The 26,203-nt window shown below is 41.9% G+C and overlaps 1 protein-coding gene across 5 annotated transcripts in view; it reads left to right on the forward strand.

The window, feature by feature from the left end:
• Pcca (propionyl-CoA carboxylase subunit alpha) overlaps positions 1-26,203 on the forward strand; it is a 306,130-nt gene that overhangs the window by 232,646 nt on the left and 47,281 nt on the right. For all 5 annotated transcript variants that reach the window (XM_085698173.2, XM_085698172.2, XM_048422206.3 and 2 more), the window contains one exon: positions 6,820-6,873. In XM_085698173.2, the coding sequence (XP_085554299.1) occupies positions 6,820-6,873 (54 nt within the window). The remainder of the gene's footprint in view (positions 1-6,819; positions 6,874-26,203) is intronic.

Below are 26,203 nucleotides of genomic sequence, written 5' to 3' on the forward strand. Positions count from 1 at the left end.
GGAACACTTTGTGAACCAATTCAAACTGTCCTTTAAAAAAATTTATTCTCAGTGTGATAACTGATGTATTAGCTACAGTCCAGGGCAGGCAACCAACATAAGCTGGACTGCATTGGGCGGGGGGGGGGGGGTAGAGAGAAGGGAGGGAGAGAGGAAGAAAGAATAAGAATGAAGTTGGGTAGTTAGGGAGGTGGGGATGGATCTAGAGGAGTTGGGAAGGGACAAAGTGCATTGTATGAAATCTCAAAGAATTAATAAACAATTAATAAAATTGTTATTTAAAAATCTATTACTGATAGTGGAAAATCAGCATTATAAAATTTGTGTTTAGTCATTTATTATATTTTTAATTTGCTCCCCAAAGGAGAGTATTCACTCAAAAAGAAATTTGCTTTCTTTCTTATTCTAGAAACAATTAACCATAGTCTCATAAAGCATAAAATATTAACTCCTTGGCCCAAGACACATAAGAGTTGCTGAAGCCTGAATTAGACAAAGACAATAGCAGCAGGGACAAGTGAAGTGATTTGGTAGATATTCTGGGTGAGGCATCAGAGATTGGCAGATGCATTAGTGTGTGTGAAGAGATTACAGAACTAAGGATCAGTGGTGAATGTTGATTTTTGCTTACTTAGGCACAGGAGAGCTATGGTGGATCAGGTCTATGGAAGGCAGATGGAGAATTCTGTCTGGGCTCTGCATGTTTGGGAGGTGCTTTAAATATGTAAGGGCTAGTGTGAATGAATGACTCTGTGTCCTGGATTAGAGCTGAAAACAGAAATCTGGAAGCCATGCACAAGAATATGTGCCTGTCACATGCAGGCCATGAAGTCGAATGAATGTAGTGTGCTCATACCCATAATCCCATCACTGACAGGCCAAGGCAGAAGATGCATGAATTCAAGGGCAACTGGCCTACAGAGTTAACTGCTGTTCAAAATGTATCTTAGACCTTATGATTAACTCGCCATGGGCTGAGGATCTTGAAACTTTAAAGAAGAAATTGCAAAGGGGAGAAGCCCCAGCTGTTGCTCTGCAGTGTTTCCTGACTGTTTCACCAAGGAGGCTGGGATACTCTGTGAGGTAGTAGAAGTGTTCTGGGTATCATCGTGGGGGTTTTTGCCATCCCATACAATCATCAAAAGACATTGAATTTTAGACTATATGTGGAATGCAACATTTATGCACAGGTTCTTCTCTTGGAAGGTTAAATTTAAAAACTATCTCATGTATCTACTTATTGTATATGTATCTTATGTGCCATGGTGCATTTGTGGAGGTTAAGGACTATTGGTGGGAGTCAATTCTCTGCTTTTGGGGCCCAAAAATCATATACACATAATCAGGCATGATATCTTTACCCAGTGAACAATCTCATATGCCCATGAAGTTAAAATTTAAATGTAGCAGGCAAGGAGTCAAAGGGATAGAAGCATGGATATGGATAGAATTCCATAGGGAAGAATGGGAATAAATATGTCCAGATGAAGCCAACAGGCCAGACCAGAAATCTCCAAGAAAGTGGGAGAAAAACCTGAAGCCCGAGGTGGCCTTGAGGTTGGGTCAAGGAGGCCTTTGGGTGTGGGATTTAACTCCTCTTTAGAGTATTGATTAATAAGGTGTAGACAACATGGATCTAAACTGTGGGAAGATACAAATTGTAGATGTTCTCACGATGTGTCTTAAGGCAGTAGTGGTTATGCCTGTTTGCTCATGATTTTGTCTTTTGTTTGCTTTGATTTGGCCTTTACTTCTGAAAAAAGTATTTCTTGTATTTTAAAGTACTTCTTGAATTTATCTCATTTTTAGGAAATAGTATCTTTCATTTTTGGATTATGATATTCATCTGTTTGGCATTTTTTATCATGCTATCATTTTTGTGGGGTTATTTTTCTGTGCTTTCTTCTTTCATAAATTTATATGGGTCATGGACGTGACACTTTTCTGTTGCTCATTCTTACTTGAAATTAGGCTCTTTGTTGTCTGTTTTTGACATTTAGCAATGACACATTATTCCTGTGACTTTCTGACACAGACCAGTAGGAAGGAGAGTTTAAGCACAGCTGGGGAAAACCCTTCACTGGTGATGGTGGAGAGCCTGGACTGGCTCTTTCGTGCTGAGCCTTGGCCATATGAAGGCAGCGTGCTGACTCATCACCTCTCCTTTGTTCTCAATTACTCCTTCCCTAACTTTCTGATGGCTACACTTCTAAGTTCAGCAGCCAAACTTGTTCTTTTGGACAACCTGTCTAAAAGGCTGATTCAGGGCTGTGTTGCTTGCTTTAATCTTCCATAACCTGGAATACCTAAAGCATTCTTTCTGCAGACTGACATTGTTTGGTCTGTTTCCCTATCTGCACCATTGTCTGGGATGTTGTTGGCACTGAGGAGAAAGCACTAGATCCATGTTCCTGGTCCATATAGAACTCTCCATCTAAGGAATGATCATGTATTAGCCTGTTAGAGGTGCCACATCCCATAGAGAAGGATCATGTACTTTAGTGTCGTGTACTTTAGTTCCCTTGTCTCCACAAAATGATCAGCTTTCAGACTTGCAAATGGAAGATGATTCTAGTGGTATTGCAACTGATCCTCCAGCCATTCCTCCCATTCATGTGCATCTTCATCTGCAGACCATCAGTCTTTCTAAAGCAGAGCTGTAGAAGAGGTTTACAGGGCCGAGGATATGACTCGAGGGAGGGAGAGGGGCAGAAGGAGAGGGAGAGAGGAAGAGAGAAAGGGACAGAGGGAGGGAGTGGGAGAGGGGGAGGGGGGGAAGAGAGAGAGAACGCGAGCACATGACCTGGCTCTCTTAAGTCCTTCAGAGTTTCCTGTCTTGCCACTTTCATCTTTCAACTATCCCTACTTCTGGACACACTGAAATATTCACTCTTCCTCCAACTTTCCATGCTTGCTCCTCATCAAAAACTTATATAAACTTTCCCATCAACACAAAAGTTTTTCTTTCACTTCCTTTTGTAACATTCCTGCTTGAATGTTTCTTAGTGACTTATTTTTAGAAAGGAGCTCATTGTACTGCCATGGAAGCGTGAGACTAAGTTTGACCTCCAGGACCAATGCTAAAGGCACAGCAGTGCACATCTAAAACTCCAGCACCGAGGAGGATTGCTGGCAGTCACTGTAACTGAACTGGTGAGCCCCAGGACAGTGAGAGACCCCATCTCCAAAGCTAAGGTAGAGAGCAATTGAGAAAGACACAAAGCATCTGCTGACCTCTACACAAATGCACACACATGTCACATAACATGTTCACAGAAGCAAAATGGCTTTTTATACGTGGTAAGTTGTTGTGAGTTATAAATGTTTCAAATCTGTATGTAGATTGTCAAAGTGCTAAATCAACCTAATTAAGTTATGCATTACCTCACCTTTCCCATCTATTTGTGGTTGGGTCCCTTAACATCTGCTCCTCAGCAGTCTTCAGTGATCATTAGTTGGCATATTTTGGGTTTCTTGAAGTTAATCTACAGAGCTAAAACTTTTTACCATTTGACTAATCAGTCTCCACTTGTCAGCTCTCTATCCCTAGGTGCTCAGCTTCTCAAAATTCTCCCTGTGAATGAAGTCATGTGTTATGTTTGTCTCTTTGTGACTGGCTTGCTTCCTTTACCATACTGTTCTTCAAATTTTTCTCTATTTTTACCCATGGCAAAATTTCCATTATTTCAAGGGCTGCATGGTATTCTATTGTATGTTTATATGTACACATACATGTAAACAGAGACTGCACTGTCATTTCCTGGTTACTCAGACCCAGTTCTCAGATATTATGCTAAAGTCTGTGATTCATTTTGAATTGATGTTTGTACAGGGTGAGACTCTGGGATCTCCTTTCTTGTGTGTGTGAGTATCCAGTCTTCCTGGCACCATTTGGTGAAAAGGCTGTCTTCCTCCAGTGTGTCTCTGACACCTGCATTTGTTTCTTTTCTTATTGTGGCCAAATACCTGACAGAAGCAATTTAGGGATAGGAGAGGTTAATTTACAGTTAAAGAAGAGAGATATCCATCGAAGCAGGGAAAACATAGTCATAGTGCTGTGAGGCATGTGGTCACATTATGTGGAGGAAATGGGGCCACGCTATGAAACCTTGGGCCACCCCAGTGATCCACTTTGTGAGGATCTCTTTCCTACAGGCTCCATATTTGATGGCAACAGTGCCATAGTCTGAGGACCATATCTCCAAACACACGCTTGTGAAGAACGTATTACATTAAAACCACAGTAACATTTTAGTCAAATAGCAGTTGGCTGTAGCCCTAGACTTGCTTCTAGGTCCTCTGAGTCTTCCATTGGCTTATATATCTGTTCTGTGGCAGTAGTATGCTGTTTTATTATATGTATAATTTGAAATCAGGTACTCCAGCAACTTTCATTTTTCTCAGGAGCTGATTTTTACCTTTTTATTACTTCCATAAAAATTTTATTTTTTTTGTTTTTCTACTATAATTTCACTTGCTAAATTTCCTGTAACAACAATTTTCATCTTAGCTCCTCTTTTTTTCTACCCATGGATTCTGAATTTAACCTCTTGATTATGTTTTGGGGTTCTTAGAAGCTGTGATGATTCTGATGATTCTGCCTTTTTTTTTTTTAATCGATGTCTGGGATAGTATTTCTTTACCTTGTCTTTTAGTCTTGGTAACTTTAATCTTCGGCATTCTCTAGTTCATTGGTGATGCTTTCCAGTATGTTTGTTTGATAATTCAGTTTTTCACTTCCAACATCTTGCTTGATTTTTTTCTCCAAATCTTAATCTCCTTGCAGAATTTGTCATCCATGCTGCTGACTTTCTTGCACAGTCCCTGAACTGAATTCCTTACTTCATTAAACTGTTTGAATATTTTTAGAGATCACTGATCAATGTTCAATCTAGAACACTGAATTCTTTGTCTGGTATTCTTTCATTTCCATACCCTTGGCTTTCACACCTGTTATCTCTGTGCTGGAATTTATGCAACACTTTGGATAGATCTCACTTTTGATTTTATTTAATGTTCTTGGTGATCAACCTTCTATTGAGAGCACAAACCTGGCATTACTTACAATGGAGAAAACAAGCTGCTGAAACAGCAATACAAACTTAACCAGATATTGAATACTGTTAAAATGTTAAAGCCAATTAATGTATCATAGTGACCACAGAAAAGAAGCTGCCAGGCTTGGGAAATGGCTTAGCTGGTTTTAAAGTGCCACACAAGCATGAGGACCTGAGTTCATTTCCCAAGCACCTACAAAAGTCAGGCACAATGATATGTGTCATCCTGTCTTGGGGCTGGAGGCTTATCTAACCATTCCTATCCAAATCATTGAGCTCCAGGTTCAGGGAGAGACTTTATCTCAAAATTCAAGATGAGGCGTGATAGAGGAAGATACCTAATTCCAGCCGTGAGCAGAGCTGCTGTGCTCCACCACCATGATAAACCCAACCTAAATAAACATTTCCTTAAGTCGCTTCCCACCAGATATTTGTTTATAGTAACAAGTAGCTAACATGCTCATCTTTCAGGGCTCTGTCAGCTTTGACAACCATCACTGCTTGCTTAGAGCTTTCTCAGTTGCAAGAGCAGGTTAAACAGACAATTTTGCAGGTGACACCACTGAAGTCTGTGCTGGCTCCCAGTGCACCGTTTAGCATCCATTCCTAGGAATGCTTCTGCTTCTTCGAGGTCAAGAGAGTCAGACAGTAATAGTGATGTTGTATCTGCTTTGAGTAATGTAGTGACACATGCTTAGTACGGGGCCACTTGGTTTTCTCTTTATTTCTCTTTCAAAAGAATTGCGTTGATCTCATTGTTACTAATTATTATTATTATTATTATTATTATTATTATTATTATTGTGCGTTTATGATGTGAGTTGGGCATGCATCTACCATGGTGCAGGTGTGGAGATCAAGGTACAAGTTTTGAGAGTTGGTTCTCCCCTCCGCAATGGGTGCCAGAGATCCACTCAAGTGGTCAGGCACTCAAGCACTGCTACCTCTGAGCCACCTCACTGCTCTTGTCATTGCTGTTCGGAAGAACGGCAGTTCACTGCAGTAGCCGTGAAATATATTTCACTATTTGGAGTTATGTTTCACATGGTTTTAGTCTTTTCACAGAGTGGATAGTTGGCACCATGGTTGATTTTAGATTTTTAGAGTTCCCAAACCAAACCTACATCAGTTATCCCTATGGTGTTTTCTCCCAGTCCTTCTCCTGTGGCAGTGACAGACTCGCCGTTCCTGGGCTCACCTGCCCAAACTTTCCTACCCTGTTCTCAGTGACTGACTTTGGCTCGGTGCTCCTGATGTTCTGAAGCACAATTAGTAAAAGTCTCAGGGTCAGAAGTTGGGGTTCGACCTGAAGATCTGAAAAGTAAAACAGCCAGCCACTGGCTCTTATCTCGACCTCAGTCTGAAATGGCAATTTTACCTCCTGGAATCTCAGAAGGAGACTGTTTCTGAGAGCGGCCTTCCCCCCTCTTACATTCCTCTCTTGGGTTGGGATTATAGGGTACACCACTGGGATTAAAGGTGTGTGTCACTGTGGCTACTGGGATTAAAGGTGTGCCTTACCATAACCTGGTGTGTGAGGCTGACCAGTGGGACTGTTTTACTCTCAGATCCTCAGGCAGTCTTTATTTATTAACATACATTTGAAATGCCACTACAACACTCCACTCATTTCTAAGTCATGTGTTGTAGGGTGTGGAAGAACTGCTTGGTGGGCATTTGCAGTTTCTGTTTGGTGATTGTGAACATTTAGCATTTTTCCCCCTGTGGCTACAATTTCACTTTGTATTATTTTTTCTTTTAGTGTCTTTCTCGAGAAGCAGGTGGAAGCATGAGCATTCAGTTTCTCGGCACAGTGGTAAGTACACAAAGACACTGTGTATCCTCTTGCTCAGAGAATTGTGTTTGGTTTTCTGCCGTGTTTCTGCTCCCCTTCATTGTGTTTCATTTATTTTGCTATCAAATTGAGACATCTCTGTGTGAGAAGCAGTATATATGAGAAAGCTTGTGTGTTGGAAATATTTCAGTTGCGTCTTCTCAGAGACAAAATGCCTCTCTAGTTTCAGATTGTGAGTAGTTGTACTCTTTTTCCATTGCAAATTTTCTCTGTATTCTTAAAAGTAAGAGGATATTATATAAAAACAGCTTGACTTCTTTCCCCCCTCAGTTTGCTTTCTATCTTTCTCTGTTTGGTTCTTCACATCCACTGTTCTAGTGAAATTGAATCATAGTTTTGTATCTTCATTATTTTCATGTAGATCCTGTTATGTGTATGGGTTTTTTTTTTTTTTAATTTTAAGCTATCACTTTGACGTGGCTTGTCTGGTGTATGGGTGTTTTGCCTGCATGTATATCTGTTCACCACCTGTGTACCTGGTTCGTGTGGAGGCTACAGGATCCCCTGATGGTAGTGAACTAGCATGTGGGTGCTGGGAGTGGAAGAGCAGCCAGTGCTCTTAACTATCTGTGGAGCCCCTATAAACCTCCTTTAGTGGAGACATTTAATATATTCTTTTTAAAATTTTTTATTGATTTTATTGAGCAATTTTTCTCTGCTCCTTTACCTGTCTCTCCCCTCCCCTTCTACCCTCTCCCATGATCCCCATGCTCCCAATTTACTCAGGAGATCTTGTTTTTTTTCTACTTCCCATGTATTTTAGATCCATGTATGTCTCTCTTAGGGTCCTCATTGTTGTCTAGGTTCTCTGGATTGTGAGTTCTAGATTGGTTTTCTTTGCTTTATGTCTAAAAGCCACTTATGAGTGAGTACATATGATATTTGTCTTTCTGGGTTTGGGTTACCTAACTCAATATGATATTTTCAAGATCCATCCATTTGCCTGCAAATTTCAAGATGCTATTATTTTTTTCCTGCTATACAATACTCCATTGTGTAAATGTACCACACTTACCTTATCCATTCTTGAGGGGCATTTAGGTTGTTTCCAGGTCCTGGCTATGACAAACAAAACTGCTATGAACGTAGTTGAGCACATTGTGGCACGATTGAGCATCCTTTGGCTATAAACCCAAAAGTGGTATTGCTGGGTCTTGAGGAAGGTTGTTTCCTAATTGTCTGAGAAATCGACATACTGATATTCAAAGGGGCTGTACCAGTTTGCATTCCCACCAGCAATGCAGAAGTCTTCCCTTTTCCCCACATCTCTCCAGCATAAACTGTCATCAATGTTTTTGATTTTGGCCATTCTTACAGGTATAAGATGGATTCTCAGAATTGTTTTGATTTGCATTTCTCTCATGGCTAAGGATGTTGAGCATTTCCTTAAGTGCCCTTCAGCCATTTTAGATTCATCTGCTGAGAGCTCTAGCTGAGAGTCACTGGCTCAGGTCTGTTTCCGTAGATGTCTCTGGCCTGGACTCGCTCCTCACAGAGGTATCCGGCTCAGGCCTGCTCCCTCAGAAGTCCTGGACTCTGACATTTAATATTCTAATGAATAGAAGGGATGCATTTTTATTTATCTGTGAATCTCAGTTGTAAGCTACTTAAATTGCCTGTACTTTTTTTGCCATTATGAATGTGTTTTGGTTCTTGGATTTTAAAAATTATTTTCAAGCATATCTAGGATATTTTTAAATTTTTCTTCATAAACTGACTCAAAGCTGTGAACAACTGTATGGCTGGTTATGGTTTTAGGGACTTTTTAGGCTTTAGGACACCACTCACAGTGTGATGGAGTGCTTTGTACCCTAAGTAGTACAGTTCTGAGTACTTGCTAAGTTTGTTACTGTGTTTACATGTAAGTTTACAGTTATCGTTAGTGCCAATTATAGTTTTCAGAACATTGTTTAAAGGCATACTATAAATCTGTTGTTTTTCTGCTACTGCTGTAGAGCATGTCTGTGTTCTCCTATGAAGTATTGTTTGTAGTATGCGGCACACCTGTTTACGTCTTGGAGGCAACTTGTTCAGAACGTACACAGGGCTGAAAGTTAGTTCTTGTGGCTCCGAGAGTTTGTTGAGGGCATTAGAAAAGCCTGTGGCTCAGAAAAAAATCATGGTAACTTTGTAGCAATGTGATATAGACGTTCATGTCTTAATGCTTTGCCATCTATGAATAGAGATGCTTGCATAATGCATTAGTGTGTAGTATATGTGTGGTAGAGTATGAATAGGCAGGCCCTTGTTCAATGTAGCATAAACTTTGGGTAATTAATCTCAGGTTCACAGTTACTCACAGTTCTTCTAGTTAGTCATTTTATAAACAAATATTATTTTAATGAATAGCATGAGAAGTTGTAGGATACACCTTTTTGTCTCTGTGTGTGTGCGCGCATGTGCATAGAAAAAAGCAAGCAAACTATTTTAAGGACTTGGTCACACATTTGCAGAGGCTTTGCAAATTCCAGATCTTTAGGAGAATATAGACTGGTAATCCATGGAAAAATCACAGTTCAAATCCATAGTTGGTCTTCTCACTGAAATCCTGGTTGATTCCCATGAAATTCTTCAACTGATTGGATGATGCCTACCTAATTATGCAAGGCAATCGGTCTCACTAAAACTCTGCTGATATAAAATGTTATAGTCCTTTGGGGAAACATCTACGATAAGTTGACCAAATATCTGGGTTCTGGGGCTTTGCTAAGTTGACCCATAAAGTTAACTATCATAAAAGAATGTATCCATCCTCTAAAGAAGTGCTTCTCAACCTGTGGGTCATGACCCCCAAACCATTGGAAAACACAAATATTTACATTATTATTCATAACAGTAGAAAATTTACAATTATGAAGTAGCAACAAAAATGTTATGGTTTGGGGTCACTAAAACATGAGGAACATGTTACAGGGTCACATTAGGAAGGTTGAGAACCACTGCTCTAGAAGGATCTGAGTTAGTAACAGAGCTCTCTCCTTCTAGACTAGGGTAACATGCCTGCTCTGCAGCAGCTCATCTGGACAACAGTCTGTGTCAGTGCACAGTGACCTGTTACACTCTTTCTCGTACACGCAGAGTTCTGTGAATTTCTCCGCTCCTGGTACTCAAGCTAGGCAGAGGCTGCTGCTTCGGCCTCTGCTGGTAGGAAACACTGTACAAGTCTTAGACCCAGGCTCTAGAGCAGTCCTGTTCACTCTGCAGTTGTGCAGTGGCAGCTTTGGCGGTGGGTTGACTGTATTGTGTGTTCTGTGTGTGTGACTAGCAGTGGAGGATCCGTGCGGAACAGGGCTGATGACAGACTGTTGTAAGCACAGATTGCTCTAGAGTTCTTCCTTGTGAAGATACCTGCAGGAGAAGCTGCATCCAGTCACAGGCCATGGAGTCAGTGTCTTTGTGAGAAACTTTGCTGCGTCTACTCATTAAGTTGATTTCTTTTAATATTGATAAGCATCTTCTTTAATGTTTGAAGACAAGTTTAATTTTAGATCATAAAATGCTTGTTTTAAGTGACTAAGATTGAAAAGTAACTGATACCATTCATTTTTTTTTTACTCTGAACTTTGAGGAAACTTCATTCTTTAAAAAAGTCTGCTTTTATTAGCTATTAGCTAATACAAGTGTTAGAAATTACATAAACTATAACTACATAATTGTACAGGCACATTTAAGGGACATTTTATAGTCAGATGTGGTGGCACATGGCCTATAATCCTAGCACTCAGGAAGTGAGACAGGGAAGGATGTTGAAGTCAGCCTGTTCCTAAAACTCAAGTGTTGGGGATTGGCTCAGCCTAGCAATTCTGTTGGTTTCTGTGTTAGAGACTCAGTCCTGGGGCATTTTGCACGCTGGGCATGCATTTTACCACTGAGCTACACCCCAGCCCTGTGGTGTGGAAGGGTTAGGCTGGGGGTCACAATACAAGTTTTTACTCAGTCTACAAAAGAAGGTGACTTTGGAGGAACTGAGATAGCCCTGGCTTATAGGACGACAAAATAGCCTCCAGTAGTTCTATGGACATGCTGGCTCGTAGGGAACTCTGGGTCACTATCTCCCCCAGCCCACATTCTTAAGGTGAGGCAGAGGAGGCAGGGTGATGTCAGCACACACAGTAGGCAGCCTTCAGGGAGAGACAGTGAGCTCAGGAAACCAGATATACTGCAGACAGCTTCATTCCAGTGTCTACCCCCAGTTCCTACAGATCAAATCCTCCAGAGCACAAGATGGTCATTTTTTCAGCAGAGTGAGAAAATACCAGAAGCTCGTGGAAATTTGCCTCCTTAAAATGCTGTGTGTCGTTCCTGCCAGAGGTAGCTCAGTTTGCCTCAGCACACAGCCTGGAAACCCGAAAGTCCATCGTCTGTAATGCAACCCTAAGTAGTTTTACTAAATAAAAATTTGGAGACAGATATTGGGGTAAATGCTGAAAGATCAGAGAAGTAAAGGAACCAGCCGCTTGAGAGACTTTTTACCTCTACCGAATCCTCATCCCAAGGGAACACGACTGTGTCTCCACGAATGCTCAGACTGAATCCTGAGCTCCTGCCGCGTGTCCATTTTAGTAGATTCCATATTCACATGAAAGGCAGGGATTGGAGAAGTGGGAGTCTATTCTTCTGTCCCCTTGAAGGCTTTAGCGTATGATTTCCAACCCAAGCAAAGGATCTCTCCTTTCCGCCATACTGCTTGGAATACTGTGGACAATTACCAGATAATGCTTCAGTAGAATGAAGGCAGCCTTCTGAATGAGAGGAGTGGTCCATTCAGGGTATGTTTACACCCTTATGTCTAGAAAAGCACAGTTGGCCTGGGTGTGCATGTTGTGTGTATTTTACCTTAGAGTTCGTATTTGACTATTCTCCTGCTTCTCAAATGTAGTTTATAAGATGTTTACTACTGTAGAGGTAGGGGGACCTGGGAAAATGGAACCAATAAATGAGGTATTGTATTACAAGTAAATGCAATAGCCAGTCGTAATGAATAATCTGAAGTAAACTCACACCTATCTATTGCCCCTGGCAGGGACATGAAAGCATTATCCAATAACAATTCCATGAGTTTTTTTTTTTTTTGACAAAACTGAAGTCATATGACTTGTCTGGTTTTCTTGAAGTTATTTCACAAGCACTCACAATTCTCACATGACTCCATTCTTTGACTGTGTTTGGACATCTCCCCCTTTCTATTTTTTAAAATCGGGATATTCAGGGTGGTTATAATGAGATGCTGCAGATAAGTCTTAATTGTCATTTGATGCATGAGCATCCTATAAGCAGGCAAATTATAAACATAATGAAAAATATTAGTACAGTGGAATCATTGTATATAATACTCTGCCACCAAGAACAAGGATGCAAACTATGCCCAGTACTATTGGTTACATTATTATATTAGTTAGAAATATCTAGAGAATAGCTTGAAAGGCGACCCATATGATTAAGCCTATATTTGCTATTTAATAGGAACACAAATGTTATGATAATGTTCTATGCAAATAGGAAGTGATTCAAATCCCAAGGGAAAAGTGAATACCGTCCCTTCTTCAGATGAGTGAATGAAAGTCTGTTATGGTCTCAAGATCCAGTCATAAGCACAGAATCATTAGTAGAATCACTTCTCCCTTGGTGCACAGGGCCTTATGCAGATTTAAATTCTAATGATACTGTCGATATCTCCTTTAGCTGTGGATCTGCTATCCATATGTTTTAGAGGATCCATGTGCAATGACAATGCACACCCTTCATAATTTTCTTCTGTAGAAGTAAAACTGGGGTAGATTAATGCATCCGCTACTTATTTCCTTCTGCAACAAAATCAGGGAGGTTCGCGTATGCATGAGTATGAATTTATTGCTGGAAATAATTCTTCAACATAAGAAGAATCTGAACTGACAGTTAAGGATTTATGAATTAACAATAATAGGTAAGTCAAAACAGTCTGTTCTACCAGTTGAGCTGAGAGAAAGGAAGTATTAATATATTGATGAATATCTGACCATGAATCCCTCCTATACCCTTAGATAAATCATCAATAAAATAAGTATCTGCCTGTGAAATGGGAGATGGTTGGACAATTTTTGTAATCACAAATTCAGTTTGTATGAGGAAATCCCATAGCTAACCAGCTGTATAATGATTTACTATCCATCTATAGTAATCTGCAAATGAAATTCGAAAATCCATTGAGTTCCGTGAAAGCTGATTGTTAGTTGGGAGTAATATAATACAACAAGGATCAAATCTATATAATTGTTTACATCGTGTCTTGCCTGATTTATTAGTTGAGCAAGAAAAAGTAAGGAAAGTTAGTATTCCTTGGTCCTTATGATGTAAATAAATCCATTCCAAAGGTTTGTTCTCTTGTGCTATAATACCTGTAGGAGACAATTTATTGGGAAAAATGAATAACTTTAAAGGCAGTAAAGGATCCACATGATACATAAATGCTTCTTTTATCCTGGACTCCAATAGCTGCAGTTCTTTCCTTGCGTCTTGACAATATTTGAGGACTGTCAACGCCATCTCTCTTTCTAGAGTTTGAAGTAAATACCAAGCACCGCTTATGAGGCTGAGAAAGAACTGGAATACTAATTTCTTTCCCTGCCCTGCCCTCGCTTATCTAGGCTGTAAAGGTAGCATTTTCACAGGCTCTCTTAAATGCTCCTCAAAAAGTGGAGCGATTTAGATGAGATTAGATTGATCGTCAGATTGCTCATTGCAGGCTTCACAGTCACCTTCAGGCCTTGGAAGATGCGTATTTAAGGGATGGTGATCAGTTTTTACTTTTGCTTTTGCCTGAATGGGGAAAATCTTTTCTGCCTCTTTTACCAATTTTAAGGTTTGATCATCCAGTTTATATTCATTCAAGGAGTTATCTGTCCCTTCTTCATGATTAATGTCCTTCTTACCTTCCTTAAGCATTTTGTAGCAGTCCAAATTAATGCCAAGTGACCCACCTAAAACTGAATGGGGATTTCCCCCTTGTTTATATGTCTTTACAGTATTTTTTCAGACTCTGTCCCATACCTCTACATCTAAAGTTCCTTTGTCTGAAACCAGAGACTATAATAATAAACAACTTGCGAGCAATGTAACAGTTGTGATTTTCATACTTGTGCTCATCCATTCTTTAAAAGATGATTCACATCTTGATATAAGGCAGAGTCTTCCTGGCTTCTGCCCCATTATTCGCAGGCCCTTCCTGCTATGAGGGTCCCCAGTCTTTCATCTTAGAGCCAGCTGCAGGTCCCTGTGTGGCTCTGAAGATGGTGGGACTTGGGAGAATGGAGCTGATGAATGAGGCCCACTAAAGTCTCATGCTTCACACCTGGGAGGGGCACTAATCCAGGAACAATTCCGTGTGTTTGAAGAAACTGAGGTTACGAGACTCTTGTTTTGTTTTCTTGGAGTTTTCTTGTAAGCACTCAGAATTCCCCTCACTTGGCTCCATTCTTGGACCCTGTTCTCACAATATCGTGTCCTCACAATATGACTCTGTATTCGTTGCTCCTACAATGGTTGTTGCACATAGGTAACACCAGAAATTCACTGATAGTCCTGAAGAAGAAACCCAAAATTAGACTCAGCATGGCTTTGTGGAAGGGCTGGTGACCCCATTCTCCCAGGTTCTGGTGGTGGGGGCATTTTTGGCATCCAATGGCTTGGAGCTGTCATTCTAAGCTCCTGCCATCATGTAATCCTTTCCCCGTGTCTGTGTGTTTTCATTCATGTGAATCTAGAATACCAGTTAGGAGGTTTGGGCTCACCTACCCAACCCAGTCAAAACTCCCTAACTGCTCACGGCTGCAAAACCCTAGTTAGTTCCAAATAATGTCCCACCCATGAGGTTCTGAGGAACATGACATTTTAGATGACATTGTTCAGCCAAGTATATTTAAATAAACAGTAAAGATTATTTGACATGTATGAAAATTAAAATAACTCAGACAGTTGTCCTAAGCCTATTGTTTCTTAGGTCTGCTCTTCTAATGCCTCACTCAGATGTGGCCATTTATTTCCCCAAATAGTCTCTCGTCTGTTATCACCCCCATAACAGGAATCACCTCATCCACTCAAATGTGTGAGACACCGAGGGGAATGTGCCCGGGTTCAGAACTATGTAAGCACAGAGGCGTTAAATAACACCTGGTGTAGATGAACTGGTAGAGCTGGATTTAAACTAGGTCTTACTTGTCTTAACGTCAAGAATTCATTCAGAATAACCCAGGGAGCTCTCTGAAGAAGTTGACAGCGGCTTTTACTGTGTCTTCACAGGGCAGGGCAGAGGGAGAGGGTGACACACACTCTCTACTTATGAAGTTGGTCCTTGGAACCCCTTCAGGACCCCCTCTAATTAGGCCCAACCACTTCCCAAAGAGCCCACCTCTGAACCCTGTCATGCGGTGGTTAGAATCTGCCAGGCAGGGAGCACAAACAGTTGATCCAAAAATCCTCTTAGTAAACTAATGTCCCAGAATTGCCCTAAAGTCAGAGGTGACTATTTCAGGTAGCAAGCTGGTTGGGCCCCACATTTTTGGTTAAGCTATCAGTCTGTACACCAGACAGTCTAGCTAACAAAGAAACGGAAAAGGCAGTGTTTTGCTAAACCAGAATTTCTCACATTAAGCAATAAAGATGATTTTTCCTTTTAATTTAAAAGTGTGGAAGTTATCATTGTGTTCGTTATTTAAATTATAATCATTGTTACTATTTAATGTTTGAAGCACTGTATTATAAACAAGCATATCTCACTGAAACTAATTCTCCCCACCTTGGAGAGACCAGACCGATTCCCCCGAACAGCCTCTCTGTAGCTGTGGTGTTGGTGTTCACCAAGGGCTGGAGGAACTATCAGTTTCTGTCTTTGACACTTAGCCAGACATCTTAATGAAACCAAATGATGCTGAAGTTCTCAAAGTTAATTTGAGTCTCAAATTGTACATTTTAAATTAAGTTTTTATTGATAATAAATATACTTTATTTCTTATTAGCCTTGAAAGCTTGAGTGATAACATCAGTAGAATAAACATGTTTTACAAAGATTTACCATTAAGGAGTCTATTAATATGACCCTTGGTACAGCAGCACAATTAGATTTCAAAGTAAGGGTTTATGAAGTAACAGCGATTAATGACAACCATCGGAAACAATTTTGAACTCCATCAGTTTAACTCAGGAGGGTAAACTTAATATGATAATTCATCTCGTTGAATCGCATCAGCCTAGCAGGAAAGAATGTAAATATGTGACCCTTACCTAGCTTGTAAGTGGATGCTGTGCTGAGAGATTTATCCGTTCCATTAAAGAACTTTGGGGAACTTTGGAGTTTCTGCAATTGTTCCCTCGGAGGCTGAAAACCCAACCTGATCTCATACTGGGACCATCCTGGTTTGCATATTTCCATAATTTGCCTTTGCCACTAATATGACAGCAAGACAGAAATAACCATTTCTAATAATATCAGATGGAGTTGTGGAGGACAGCGTTTTAATGCCGGGAAAGACCTCCCTGTGGGGCTGTTATTGCTGCCGTCGAACAGCAGCCACACAGTTGCAGTCGAAGCCTCTTAATTGATTCGTTTAATTAGCAAGAGCTGAAGCCAGTGCTGTATCTTGTCATCCGACATTGCAGGTCTCCAGTCTGCATCACTCCTAGTTAGAGACAGAGAAGCATCATCAAAAACGTCTAAGAATTCACTTCTGAGTGTTGAATTTTTAACGAAATAGTCTCCCATTTGTCTGAAAGTCAAATTGCTAGAAAATGAGAAGTAGATTTGTTATTCCTGCCTCGTCTTTGGAGTAATAAGTGATGTCATCATTGTGTCTGGGTCTCACCTTCCCAAAGATGTGAGAGACCCTCGCCAGTCTTTCGTGCCTTGTAAATGTCAAGAATTCCTCGGCCGCAGGTGTCTGGCTCAGGGACTCTCTCTCCCGTCCCTTTCTCTGCATCTGTGGAGTATTGGAAATGGCATGATAGCTTGTAGCCACTTCTCACTCACTGGTCCACATAACTGTCTACCTGTTCCAGCCTGCCTTTGTAGCATCTGAGTCTTACCTGCTTCTACTTTCTATCTGAGTTCCTCTTTTTTCAAGGCACTGACCCGGGTTGCCTTCTTGCCCACCACTTGCCCTGATGCCCACTTTCCTGGATAGAGAAAGTAAGATGATGGGGGTGAGGGTGGTGGTGGTGTCCAGTATGGAAACCAGAGCCTTCCCCACCAGATTTTACATATATTCTCCTACATGCACACATGCAAGCGCACACAGCTCATCCCTCCTTCTCTGGGGCTGAACTGCCTTATCCCCACCCTAATCCTTTGCCAACTAGAGTCAGAGGCAGGGAGGGGTCCCCAGAGCAGTTAGTGCCAGGTTGCTGACGTTCTTCAGATGTGTTTATTTCTATAATACTCAGCTGGCAAGTCAACTTATAGCATCCCATCCACGTTTTCCTCTAAATGTACAAAGTCTGAGCCAGAGTATAGATGAGAGTTTATGTTTGCACTTTAAATGTTGTGAGTTAAGCATGGTTTCTGCAGCAGTGTGTGGTCTATGGAATGAATATTGACCTCCAGTCTATCTGGAAATGCACACTTGGAATGTGAGTCTAGTGTTTATCCTTGTGAAGTTGGTGTGTGTATTTTTTATTTATCATTTTATTAGCGTGCATCTACTTACGGTGTTTAGGTGCTCATGACTCATTACATTCATGAAGGTCAGAGGACAACTTTTGGGAGTCATTTCTCTCCTCATACCCTATGGGCCTCAGGATCAAACTCAGGTCATAAAGATTGTTGACAAGAGCCTTTAACCAAGCTGTTTTGCTGACCCTGGCATACTGTGCTTTTTTAAAAGCTTGATTGTTAATACATAGTTGTGTGATGCATTATCAGGGAAGTTAAGAAAAATCACAGGAGTCCTATATGCCATGTGCTAGGAAGGGGACTCCATGAAAGTGACTTGACCTTTGCCCTAAGGTACCGTGCTGACACCAGCCATAATGGTATAAACTTCAATTCTTAGCGCTTGGGCATACGAGGCAGGGAACTGTGATTTTATTTTGATTTTCAAGACAACCTGGACCACCCTGTCTCAAAAAAAAAAAAAAAAACCAGCATACAGGCTGAGGATGAAGACGGGCACATGATGCTGCAATTTGTGATGGCTGCCAAGGTGGCCTGCACATAGGCTGGTGGAGCTGCAGAGATATAGACCCATTCATTCCCTCCCTCCCTCCCTCCTTACAGTCTTCTCTGTGTAACCCTGGCTGTCCTGAAACTCACTATGTAGATCAGGCTGTCCTCAAACTCAGATTCTCTGCCTCTGCCTCCTGGGTGCTGGGATTAAAGGTGTACGCCACCACAGCCCAGCTTAGTTTTTCTCTTACCAAAAGAAAACCCTGTGGTGATGTTTTGTTTGTGCTTTAACAAATAAAGCTTGCCTGAAGATCAGAGTGCGAAGCTAGCCACTGCCATAGAGGCCAGGCATTGGTGGCACACACCTTTAATCCCAGCACTTGGGAGACAGAGACTGATCTCTGTGAGTTTAAGACCACCCTGGGCTACACAAGATTGAATCAGTCTAAAAGAGAAACAAAGACAAGTGGTAGTAGCTCACAGCTTTAATCCCAGCACCAAGGAGGTGGAGACAGAAAATGATATGACTGGGTGGAGAAAGGAAGATAAGGCAGGAGAAGACAGGAGTCAGGATGTAGTCTGAGATTTCATAGAGACAGCTTTCAGTCTGAGGACTTGTAGAGACAGGATACCCCATTTGGTCTGAGGATTTCCTAGAGGTAAGAACTCTAGTGGCTGGCTGCTCTGCTTCTCTGAACTTTCAGCTTTTACCCCCAATATTTGACTCCAGATTTTTATTATTAAGACTAATTAGAATTCATGATCCAAAACCTAATATAAAAAGTTCAGCCAAAGAGCTGGGGAGATGACCTAGTCAGTAGAGGACCCAAGTTTGAATCCACAGAAAGTCAATTATAGTGGCATGCATTTGTAAACTCAGTGCCTGGGAGGTAGAGACAGGCAGATACCTGAAGCCTGTCTGGCCAGCCTACCCTACTTAATGAGTTCCATCCCAGAGAGATATCATTTCTCAAAAAACAAGATGAAAATAATTCTGAGGAATGACACCTCAGGTTGTAGTCTGGCTTCCACAAGTACTGGTACACACACACACACACACACATACACACACTCACTTACTCACACATGCACACACACTCACACACATTCACACACATGCACTCACACACACACACTCACATACACACTCACATACACACTCACACACACACTCACACACTCACACACACATATACACACACATACACACACACTCACACATTCACTCACATACACATACACACACACACACACACACACACACACACAGAGTCTAGGCCACAGAACCTGTGTCTCTGATTAAGAATCTGTACACTTTTAATTCTAGCAGATTAAATCTCTGCCTCCCTAGGAGGAAGAGGGAGATGGATCTCTGTGAGTCTGAGACTTGCAGCTTGGTCTACATAGTAAGTTCCAGGACAGCTGTGGCTATGTACAGAGATCCTGTCTCAAAAAACAGAAGAAAAAAACCTATAAAATATCTGTGTATTGTCTATTAGCTGAACATCAATAAACATGGGAGTAACAGTGTTGCAGAAGGCTGCTTGTTCGTTCCCGACTTCTCAGACCTTAAATAATCACTCAGAAACTATATTATTTGCATTACTGTTTGACCAATAGCTTAAGCATATTTCTAGCTTGCTCTTATATCCTAAACTAACCCATCTCCATTAATCTGTGTATGGCCATGTGGCTGTGGCTTACCAGATAAAGTTCTGTCTGGCGTCTGTCTCTGGCAGGGATACATGGCTTCTCACTGACTCCGCCTTCTTTCTCCTCTATCTGCTTGGAACTCCCACCTTGCCCTATTCTGCTAAGCCACTGACAGAAACAGATTTATTCATTAACCAATAAAAGCAACATATAGACAGAAGGACTTCCCACACCATAACGGAGCCAAGTTTGTATCTTATTAGACATCACGTTTAATGATGAAGTGTTATGCTTTGTCTGTCAGTCACTGTGAGAACACTGGTGGATCATTTGTTAGGGGCAGATATTTGCCAACTCTGAAAAGAAGCTGTTCCTGTTGTCAGGTAGCTGGCTGTCCTCTGAAGATAGAATGGCAGCTGCTGATAGCTATCAGGTATGGTATGAAGGCGTGTTGTAGAGCTCCGATAAAGGTACCGGAGGAGATATGACCTCCGGGGTCCTCTCTAGCTTAGGCTACCACTCTAACAATAAATCAAGTTTGCATATGAGAAAAACATTTCTAAAAGCAAAGAGATCAAGATCTGCAAAGGACCAGAGATAGAGTTTTAAAACTAATGGAAAAGAAGACTAAGAAATAGGTTTAAGTACAAAGGCCCAAAGATGTCCCAGGCATTTAAGGAAGAGCAGGTTGGCTAGTGAGGGTGTCAGGAAGGGGGACAAAGGTCTGTTTGGGCCGGAAGGGTAGACTAGCAGAAGCTAGATGGTACAGACTGAACCAAGGAGACTGGGCTGTGTTCTCTAGATTCTGGGGTTCACTGAAGAAATTGAAAGAGAAGGGTTTCTGTCTCCCTGGATTGTTTGAATGTCATCTGCCTGTTGACTCAGAGGCAGAAGAGCACCACGCAGAGAAGCCATAGGTAGATGGTAAGTTGGATGTTTAGTGTGTTTTGTTTGAAAGGCCACAGAGACAGATGGACTGCGTGATGAGGTGGCATGAGGGACACACTCCTGATATGTAGACCAGGAAGAAGGCTGGGGTGGGCATGGACGAGGTGACGTCCAAAGCTGTGCCGCAGGTGCAGTGACCACTGCTCAGAGCAGAGCTTGGGGAGATGCCCCCATACCTAAAGGGGAAGCATCCACCCTCTACAATAGTAGGTTTGTTTGTGAAATGATGACTTTATAATTGAATTAGTTCATTTATATGTGGCTGCTTAATGATATCATAGTGTCTTGAGCCTTATAGGTCTCATTGCTTATTTCAAAGTATCTAAAATACTGCCCAAATCTTCAGAATAAAATCAGTTTTACTATATAGCTTAGTGTCCTCAAAGTGCATGACTCTATAGGTCTTTAGAATTGTCCTTCATATATCGGCTAGGGTGCCATTCAGTTTGTAAGATGAATAGGCCATCAGTACCTGAAAATTCGTTGTAAAATTTAAAACAGGGCTGGGAAAACTGGTCAGTGGATAAGTGTCCTTACTGTGAAAGCATGAGGATCTGAATTCGATCCCCAGCTCCCATGTGAAAACCTGGGCATGGCTTTCATGCAACCCTAGTCATATAATTCTAAGCCTGGCATGGGGAGGTGGAGACAGGCAGTTTCTGAGAGTGTGGTGGCCAGCCTAGACAGAAAGGAAAGTAGCTTGTATGATGTTCATGTGTGTTGTTTGGTGCTACTCGCTGAATAGGTAGGAGAACCACCACTGTTTACCAGAGACAGCACCTGCTGAGTGATGAGAGCAGTTCTTGGATTGTCCAAGAAGCCGCTCGACTTGGGTTTCAGCGTTGCGGAAGTTAGGTGTCTCCCTGGTAACGCTGAGTACATTACAAGCATCCCTTTACTCAGGCATTTGTGAGGGCTTCCTCCATTCTTTTGTGTCTATTTAATTTTATGGCATTTAATACTCTGTGGCATTCTCTCCCTTGGGTATGGACTGTGCTACAGGCGCCCAAAGAAGCAACAAGCTGTCAGACCACAGTCAGCACACCAAGTGCATGCTTTTGAGAGGTGACTTTCCTCCCAAGCTAGCATCTATCTGGTGATGAATATCCTCAATTGTGAGATAGTTCAGGTAATTCTAGGGTCCTAGTGCTAATTACCTGAGTTAATTATCAGGCTTCAAGGACACTATGACATTGCAAAGTGACCTTGTTTGAGATGAAATCTGTCCCTTATTTAGGGATAAGGGAAATAACTAGTGTATAAACTCTAACGATTACTGTCTTAGTTAACCATGTCCAAAAGACTGTCCCACCTCTTTTCTGTCTCAGCTGTTCATTAGATCAACCTTTAAAATGGGGATGGGCAGAGAGCCCATCTTGATGCGTCCCTGTAGAGCGCTCAAATGTGCTGTTTGTCACTTCTTTCTGCAGGTGCAATAATACCTGTTAGAGACCTGCAGAAATGGGGCTGGGCCAATGACTCAGTGACTAAGAGCACTTGCTGCTCTTTCACTGTGTGTGTGGAGGAGGGGTCCTCAGTCCTCTGCAAACACCAGCAGAGTAACAACCCACAGGAGGTAAGAAGACAGTTCGATTCCACAGCTGGTGTTGGTCCAAACTTTAGATGTCTGACCCCGAGTAGTTTATTTTAAGCATATTTAAGCACAGCACAATTTGTTGTAAAATTTCCTGGTGATAAATAACTCAATTAAGACATGACTTCAGTGAAACTGTTTATAAAGTACATGTAACATCTTCCATAAAAATGGGTTTTGTAGATTGATAGGCTCATGATTAGAGTCTATGGGCAGAGGATCCAGTGTGGTCTCGGCCACACAGATAGTGCAAAGGTCACAGGCTATTAACCACATCTATGTAGACCCAGCTTTCTGTATGAAAAGTAGGCTATACATCTTTCCCTTTAAAAAGACAGCCCTGTGTGTTTAACATCCTGGTTCCCCCAGTACTTATCATCTGTGAGCCTAAGATCCTCTGCCTCCCACACTTCCAAAGAACCCGAATAGGTTCTTTGGAACCTATTCCAAAGAATAGTAATAGGTTCTATAACTACTTGTAACTCCAGCTGTAAGAAATATGATACCTATGGCCTCCGCACACATCTGGATACATGTGGCATACACAGACCTGTCCACATGCACATAAATGTTAACTTTAAAAACAACAACAACAAAAAAGAGTCTGCAGAAACCAATTGGTTTTATATTCGGAAGACAGCTACAGCAGCAACCTAGACCAAAGCTTGGCTCTTGCACAGGTAGCTGGAGCCTGGGGCTCCTTCTGCCAATGGCCCTTTATCTGCCTTTGTGATGCCTGGATACCAGGTAAGGGACTCTTGACCCTTGTGAGATGACTGTAGACACCTGATGCCCAATGCTGCAAAAGGCCAGGTCCCCATTTCCCTGCTTAGTCAGCCAGCTGCCTCTGTATTTGGTGGGAGAGCTTTTTCACAAAAGGTAATAATATTTTTCCAATAAACTGTTAATAGACAGAAAACTAGATTAAACATACAGTTTGGTTTAAAGGTTTTTTTTCTCAATTAAGAAAAACTTAACCAAATGAGGCCTGGTGATGCACTCTTATAATCCCAAGTGAGGAAGCTAAGGCAGGCAGATCCCAAGATGAAGGCAGCATGGGCAACTTAGTGAGACCTTGTATTGAAACAGAAAGTACGAAGGCGAGGTGTAGCTTAATAATGTAGAGTGCTTAGTCAGCATATGCAAGGCCCCGAGTTCAAGCCCTAGCGCTGACCCCCAAATAGATAGATGGTAGGTAGGTAGGTTAATAGATAGATGACAGATAGATAATAGATAGATAGATAGACTAGATAGATAAGCTAGATTAGATAGATGGGGTGGGGAGAGAGAGAACCCTAGCTAATGTTCAAGGTGATCCAGATGTGACACACCTTCAAGTCTGAGAGATTTCTTTTTTTTTTTTTAATGTATTTAACCCCTATTTCTTTACTTTCTCCTTTAATCTATTTTTAAGCCCAACAATGTGTTATAATATTGCAAGTAGTAATATAGTGTTCCAGAGTAGTGGCTCTGTTCTCAGGGGACATATATATTGTCTGGAGACATTCTGGTTGTCTCCAGCGATGGGCTGCTACCGGAGCAGGCCAGCATGCTGCTGAGGACCCCACAATGCACAGGCTAGCCTAGCACAGCACTCACTCAGCCTCAGAAACAAGTAGTATGACAGTGGACATAGACAGGCCCCTCCAGGGTGGGGTTTTCTGTTCAATAAAGCTCGTGATAAATGAAAAATCTCTTAAGCCAAAAAAAAAAATGCAGCTAATGCAGCTCACCATTGACAGCAGACCTCGGCAACACACATCCAGCCTGCGCTAAGAAGGATGGGCCGTGCAGTGAGCTGATGGGGTTCCCTTCTGACCACAGCCTAGAGCTGCTTACTACCACTGCCAAGGACCCTCACCCTAAAGACCCTGATTCAAAATTCCAGTCCCTTCCTACCAAATGTGTTATCACCTTCCCTGGCACTGTAAGGTAGAAGAATCTTAAGTTGGGGATCATTTGTAATTCTCGGCTAACCTTCCCCAAGCTAAGATTGGAAACTTGCTCATGGTTGTCCCCTGGGTCATGGTACAGCAAGTCCCTCTGCATTCACTATAGATGATCTCATTTCAGCCCATTTGCCAAATCAGCATTTTCTTATTTGTCCTAATATTCGGTGACTGTTCACATGCGCCTTTACATCTACACAGAACTATGATCAAAGTGGTTTTATAAATGCCCTGTATTCCTTGGTCACTGACAGCTTGATCCAAGGGATACTGCTTTTCATATCTGTGATTATATCTAAACGTCATCTCTAAAGGAACTTTTTCCAGTTCAAGATTGCTATCTACCTATACCATTTTTCTCTTGGATCATCTCTGTTACTATCATGGTAACTTACAGGGGAAGATCCATTTAATACTGTGGTGTCAGTTCCTGTATGAACACACACCATGTTCCCTGTGCACGGCCAGCAGTAGCACTGTCTGAGTCCCAGGAAGCTCTGCAGTCCCTGCAGCCTGCAACAGGCTTTCATGGAGGGACTAGCACGGCCTGGTCACCACCTGGTGGCTTGCCATATCCAGCCTGCAAATTGGCCCCTGGAAGCTAACTACACAGCACATTTTACTTGTGGATTCTGATTTATGGAGGTGACCGAGGTTACTGCCCTTAAAAGAAGAATTTGTTACTTACTTCCCACCAAAAGGAGCAGCCATACCATGCAGGCCCACAGGGAAAGCTAGGGGGCGGGAGGCTTGCCAGACAGAAGAAGCCCTGCTGGGCTCCCTGGAAAAGTACAGGGCAGGTAGGTGGGGTAGGTAGGATTTTCTGATCAGGATAAAGGGAAGTCTCTAGTTGTCCAATACTTTGACCTAAATGTTAGGGAAGGGGAAATGGTGGTGTGGTGTCAAATAAAGGGGTGCTTGGCTTAGTCACAATTTACTTTACGGGTGGTATAGTCTGTCCTTGAGTATGTAAGTGCCTTCTCCAAATGTTAAACCATCATAAGAAGAGAAATTAAAACTTCACGGGATCTGGAGAGCTGGCAGAGTAGTTAAGAGTGTATACTGCTCCTGTAGAGTACCCGAGTACAGTTCCTGTACTGGACAGCTCATAAGTCCTTGTGATTCCAGCCCCATGAGCAACTGAACTCACATGCACATGGCTACACACAACTAAAAGAAAACAAAACTTTACATGCATATATACACATATACATACATACACATATACACACACATATACATATACATACACACACAGGCATGCATGGGGAAGCAGCAAGTAATCAGAGCCAAAAGAATTAACCTGTAGTAACTTAACTCACAGACACTGGTGCTTACATTAGAATGTACATTTATTAACCTGAGTTGAGGCATATTTCCCTCAGAGACCAAATATTTAAGCTTGCCCTCCAGGATAATTAAGAAGCTCTTTATGATGGCTGCAGAACCAGCCTAGGTGGTTCTAGGTGGCAGTCTGTGCAAGATTGCCACAGTGTACCGCTCCCTGCCAAAACCTGGTGAACTGCTTCTTAACTAGCCGCAAGAGCGCCCCCTGTGGCCACTCCGGTTTACTGCGCCTTCTTGCATTATCTGCAGAATTACTCTTGGGAGCGATTAGGCTTTAACAACCCGAACCATAGCTGCAGACCTGTACTGCACAGAACCCTAGTTCTCTGGCTGCTTTGATTGGAATTTTCAGTACCCCCACAGCCTTTGGTCATGTGCCTTCACAGATGGTGTAGCCCTTGTATGCTGAATTTTGCCAGTGTAACCCTCAGAACTTGTAATTTCCCGTGTCTTAGGGTAACACCCTCTGAAGCATGCAGACTCAGGGGGAAAAATACCTAATGAAAAGAGCTCTGAAAGAGTTCATTTCTAGTCCCAGTAATGCTTTAAACTGGTGATGTGACCTCCTAACCCTCAGTTTTCTTTGTTGTAAAATTAAAGGTTGGGGTCAGTGACCTCTGAGGTCTCTCTCAGCACCATCCTACCCCGAGAGTGATTGCATCGGGCACA

This window comes from Myodes glareolus, chromosome 12 (assembly GCF_982192425.1).
Source record: "Myodes glareolus chromosome 12, mMyoGla1.1, whole genome shotgun sequence".
In the NCBI taxonomy this organism is placed as follows: Eukaryota; Metazoa; Chordata; class Mammalia; order Rodentia; family Cricetidae; genus Myodes; species Myodes glareolus.